Source organism: Dermacentor variabilis, chromosome 2 (assembly GCF_050947875.1).
Source record: "Dermacentor variabilis isolate Ectoservices chromosome 2, ASM5094787v1, whole genome shotgun sequence".
NCBI classification, from domain to species: domain Eukaryota; kingdom Metazoa; phylum Arthropoda; class Arachnida; order Ixodida; family Ixodidae; genus Dermacentor; species Dermacentor variabilis.
The window spans coordinates 179,943,359-179,949,063 of NC_134569.1; the positions used below are offsets into that span (position 1 = coordinate 179,943,359).

Below are 5,705 nucleotides of genomic sequence, written 5' to 3' on the forward strand. Positions count from 1 at the left end.
GGCACCCTGAGCAGCGTAATCTTTCGGATGCTTGAATGAACTTATGCGGAGCAGTAATAATAGACACTTGTCTTATGCCTCTTGACAGGCACCAAAGGATAATACGTTTGGTGTTTAAGTGCTAAACCCAGATTACAAGTCGGAAATAAGGGACACATTCTGCGAAGGGAGGAGCAGCGGCAGAAATCAAGAAAGAAATGGTCGATAGTTTCTGGTTCGTTACAAAAAGAGCACAAGTCATTTATGGGTGAACCAGATCTATGAAGGTAAAGATTTAGGCGGGGAACTCTACAACGGAAGCTTAATAACGTCAGCGCGTATTGTCCTGAAAGGCATTTTCTCGTGTTCCGTGGAAATTTGAAGTGTCCAATATCATCAGAGGAAAGCAGGGATGATTCTTTACAATTCAGAAATACAAAGCGCTCAAATCTGTCTCCCTCTCTAAAAGAAAAATTGGGAAGAACATTTAATACCGGAGCATTTAATGAGGACGACGCGAGCAAGTCAGCGGATTCATTTAATGAGACCGCACCGCACCCAGGGACTCAGACAAAGCGGACTTCAAACAAAGTCAGGGTCAAGTGCCGAAAATAAACTCAGCAAGTGTGACCGCTTATTAGAAGATAAGACCCTCGCTCGAGCCAAGAGCCCAGTCACTTCGTTGTCTTTCTCACGGCGGCTTTGTTCAGCCTGTGTCGATGATATCGTATTAATATATTTACGATTTCGAGAAAGATTTTTAGAACGCCCCACTCCCTAAACGTAAATCCTGGGTTCCCCAATGAATCTGATACAAAGCAAATACAAAACTACAAGACGTCAGTGTGTACCTGCGCAGTCGGCAGAGGTTAAGTGAAACGGACACCAAAGCGCGCGTTTGATGCAAATGAGAAAGTTTTGCTTTAAAAAATCTTTCGCACATGCATGGGAATCTTATAACCTAATACTTCGGATACAACGAAGTCGTATAATTGAGTTATCGCACTGTTGGAGTACTTGGGGGACAATTGGTGACTCTTCTCAGTGATGATTCATCACCGACGCCCTGGTCATACGACAGCTTCCGGGCTCCCACGACGACTGCGGTTGCGTGTGTTCTTTACCAGTGCAGCTGTACAAACTCCTATAGAGTATAGTCGACCTATGGGGAGCCGGTATAACGCGAAATGATAAACAAGAACTGCTCATTATTGGCTAAAAATAAAAGCGCAGCTACTGTGTTACCTATTTATGCAACTTACATACACGGTGATTTTATTTTGTAGTCATCGATAATTACGTTCCAAAGTAAATTTCCGGGACAAACAGGCAGGTTGCGTTGTTCATTCATACCAAGCACGCCATCGCACGCCGGCCTTCCCCACACAAAAACAGGCGTCATGCTCCTCTTCGGAGCTCCGCTTTAACAAATGGCCCATTTTGCCCATCGCAGCGCTTTACTACACCACACCTTACAGACGTTCCTATAGATGTGGGGGCTTCTGGGGAAGCACACATTTTTCATCAAAGCTTCCAACAAGCCCATGCAACGATCATCAACTATAATATTCCGAAAGAATTAGTGTATAAGCACCTAGGCACTTGGCGGACTGACGCGGGAGGCCTGCTGCCAATAATAACGCGTCGCTGCAAAGCCTGCACGAAGCATAAAAACACTCCGGTTGTATTTATCTACCGTCTGGTAAGTGGCGATAAAAACTGTAACCCAAGTCGACAACTTTGTCTCAAGGCAGCTCTTTTCGGAGATCTCTTGCTGCCAGAAACCAACGTCTTGCCAATCTATATTTCCCGGAGCAAACAAACGAACGCGGTTTGGCGCTAACGCAGATATAGGCGGACTGCTGACACGTGCACGTCAAGCGAAGGCGTACAGAGCTGTTGTGTCGGGTGAGCTGTGCAATCGCAGATCTTCGAACGTGGCAGCAATGCGGCAGAATAACAAATCTGTCCGGGAAAACAGAGGTCACCACGAGCGCTTTATAAAGAACCGTCACCGCGGCCAGAAGTCAGACGCAGCCAGACGTTCGCAGAAGAGGCACGATGCTCTCGAAGATTGTCTTTCTTGCTGCGATGCTCGTCGTAGTCACCTGCGAAAATGACGACGACACGCTACTCGCCAAAGCTCACAACCAGTTCGCCGTGAATCTGCTGAAGCACCTTGCGATTCGCGATCCCTCAACCAACGTCTTCTTCTCTCCGACTAGCATCGCCGCTGCCTTTGGCATGGCCTACGCCGGTGCCCGGGGAAGCTCAGAGGACGAGCTGGGGTCTGTGCTCGGTCACACTGCGGTCGGCCTCACAGGCCGAGCAAGAGTGCTCTCTGCCTACAAGAACCTGCTGCAACTCGCGGCCTCGCCCAATGTGACGCTGGATGTGGCCAACATGGTCCTCGCGCAGAAGGGCCTCCCTGTAACCGACAACTACAAGCAGCAGCTGCGCGAGGTCTTTGACGCGGAGCTCCGGTCAGCCGACTTCGCCAACGAAGGTCCCAGGGTCGCGGCTGAAGTCAACGCCTGGGTGCGCGACAAGACCAGGGGCAAGATTTCCAGCATATTGCCGGAAGATCAGCCGCTGAACATCATCGTGTTCATCCTGAACGCCGTCTTTTTCAAGGGTACCTGGGTGACCAAGTTCGACGTCGCCGACACCGTGAACAAGCCCTTCTTCAACCTCGGAACCACTGAGGTGAGAAAACCGGCGATGCACCTCGGCACACGTTTGTCGCACACCCGTATCGACGCCTTGCACGCGTCCGCTGTGGAGATACCGTACCAGGGTGGCAAGTTCAGCATGGTGGTCATGCTCCCGGACACCCCTACTGGTCTTCAGGCACTCAGGGATGGCCTGTCGGTCGCCACTCTCGAAGAACTCGGCAGCAATTTGTACAGAAAAGACGTCGTACTCAGGCTGCCCAAGTTCGAGATGAGTCTCGCCTACAACTTGGTGCCCGCGATGCAGGCGCTCGGGCTGAACACCGTGTTTGAACGCTCAGCTAACTTCAGCGGCATCACCGAGGGTCCGCCCGTCCACATATCGGACGCCGTGCACAAAGCAGCTGTCGAGGTTAACGAGGAGGGAACAGTCGCGGCCGCCGTTACAGGGCTGCAATCCATCAGGCCTGCTCCGGCTGCTCCACTTTTGCGAATTTTGTTCACCGTTGATCGCCCTTTCCTGTACTACATCAGGGACAAGAACACCAACCGCATCCTCTTCATCGGTGAAGTCCACAGCCTTTGACGTGGGCATCTTTTTTTGCGTTCGAAGGACTGCAAAGTGTCTATTCGTATCCGGAAACCTACAGTCAAATACTTGTGCTTCCTTTTTTTTTTTTTTTGAACGCCTATGTGCCACTCCAAATAACGTTACTAGACAATTACGATGCACAGACCGTAAAGTGGTCGCGGCAAGGCTCTGTTTTACTTCTGGTTGGCTGTGAATTGGCGTTGGTATGTGGCGGGAAAAAAAGTTGTTTGTCACACCAGTCGCAGCGTACTCGGCACCACCTGTTGTACATTGCGCATTTCAATATTCCGTGAGGTCACCAAGAACATTCAATTAACTAGTCACCGGCTGACCACTAGCTCCGTCTTTATTTCTTTTCTTTTTTTTGTTTTTCGTCGACGAAAACAAACGACTACACGGGTATGTACTGATGTCTTATCACAGCACTGCGACAACAGAACGCGGCCGTGTCTTCCAGTAGACAAAGAGCGTCTGCAAGTGCAGAACCTTTTCCAGCGTGTGTTCTATTTCTCAATGTGTAAAAGTGCGCGGTGTTTCGGGTGCCTTCATGTTGAATAAAAAAAAGTTGACTGGACGGTTTGCAGGGTGGTTCCCGAGCATAAGTTCGGTGGCGTTCTCAATTCTTTCAATTACCACCCCATTTCATTACCCTGCGCACATATTGCACCCCAGACTTATTAACCAGTTGGACTCTAATATGATTTTTTAGAGTGTCAAAATGGTTTCCATAAAAAGAGTTTCTGCGAAACCTAATGAATCAATTGTACTAATAACTCGTTTTCCCATATACTGCATCATGCTTCAATCGTTTACAGCATTTTCGTCGCTTTTGCTAAAACTTTTGGCACTGTTTCACATGCACTATTGTTGAAACAATTGTTGACAGGACAACAGTGTAGAGCAACAGCTCCACGACTCGCGTCACGGTCCTGAAATATCTGGTGTACCGTAAGGATCCATACTGTGGCCCCTCCTTTCTTCATATATTCTCAATATTCCTACTGAAATGTCTCAAACGAAGCTTTTTGTTGACGATTGTGTCATATAGAGAGAAAAGGATAACCATTAATACTGTCGGGACCTTAAATTTGATATCAATAACATCGGTAAATGGTGTAGAACGCGGCACATGAATCTTATTGTTAATAAATCTAAAGCCATGCGAACAACACGGAAAAACCAATCTCCCTAACGTATACAATTCTCTGCCTAATGGCTTCCAATTAGCACATGTTAACATAGATAAGTATGTCTATGTTCGTGTGATCTATCTAAGGATGCACAGGTACCATTTGTTACTAACAGTGCCAACTACACGCTTAGTTTTGTTCGTCGCATTTTCTCTTTCATCCATACTGCTAAAACTACTGCTATACAAAACACTTCATCACCCAAAACTCGAATATGCCTCTTTCGTTTAGTACACTAATAACGAGTCGCTTAGCAGTCGGATCAGTTCAGAACCGCTCCACGCGATTCCTACTCTTTAACTGCTCCCGCCTAGCCAGAGCTATGAAAATTATGCGATTAATTAGGAATGCGAAAAGTTGAGTTATCACTGAACGTGGCCGATGCGCGGGGTTTGCTGATGTTCGTTCTCACAGGCCGCAATTTCTGACTCGTTGCTTTGTAGTGGATGGAACCGAAAGATGTCGGCCACTTTCTGACACAGCGGCAACTCCCGAATCGTCGCCGCTATAGATGACGATGGCGGCGAGGACATCGCAAAGCACGCGCAGGCGTATAGCAGACGAACTAGCAAGACGAATCTCGCGTGCACGTCCCAGTTTTGTGCAATCACGTGCCCAGCTGTGTTCACAAATAAAATGTCCCATCTCGTTGCTCTCTGAAGCTGAAACTTGGACTGGTCGCTGCAAACAAGACTACAAATAATTACCATGGTGTTAACAGCGCAAAACGTAGACGGGAGACGAGAAGGCGACACCACAAGCGCTGCGCCTTCTCGTCTCGTGTCCCGCCTACGTTTTGCGCTGTTAACACCGGGATGAAAAACGAACAAGCCGAAGCTGCCATTCTAGCGAAATAATTACCTGTCGCGCGCTGACACAAATTAGGCTTCGTGCCGTGATTAATAGGTAATTCGCTTCGCTTACCTCGATGCGTAACTTATATGTATTGATAGCACGCGTTTAAGGTTATAACTTTAAACCATATAGATGCGCTAGGCGTTTTATATGAATGCACAGAAACAGGCAACGACCGAGTGAACAACCGTCTTCTGCTGGTGCCCGTCTTTGTCAGTGCAATATACAGTGTGTGTGTATATATATATATATATATATATATATATATATATATATATATATATATATATATATATATATATATATATATATATATGCACACACACACACACACATATAATTTCTTGATCTTGAATGAAGAAACTTCGTGGCACCTCAACGAATTGTTCACAGAAGTCACGACCTTATATGAGAATA

General features: G+C 47.2%; 1 protein-coding gene across 1 annotated transcript; it reads left to right on the forward strand.

Moving 5' to 3' along the window:
* Nucleotides 1-1,952: 1,952 nt before the first annotated feature.
* LOC142572972 (iripin-8-like) lies at nucleotides 1,953-3,883 on the forward strand. Its single transcript, XM_075682453.1, has one exon. It carries the CDS (start codon nucleotides 2,041-2,043, stop codon nucleotides 3,235-3,237), a length of 1,197 nt encoding a protein of 398 aa, XP_075538568.1. The 5' UTR covers nucleotides 1,953-2,040; the 3' UTR covers nucleotides 3,238-3,883.
* Nucleotides 3,884-5,705: the final 1,822 nt, after the last annotated feature.

What these genes read in the sequence shown, in the direction of transcription:
- LOC142572972 (XM_075682453.1), top strand. Translation starts at nt 2,041, where the DNA reads ATGCTCTCGAAGATTGTCTTTCTTGCTGCGATGCTCGTCGTAGTCACC.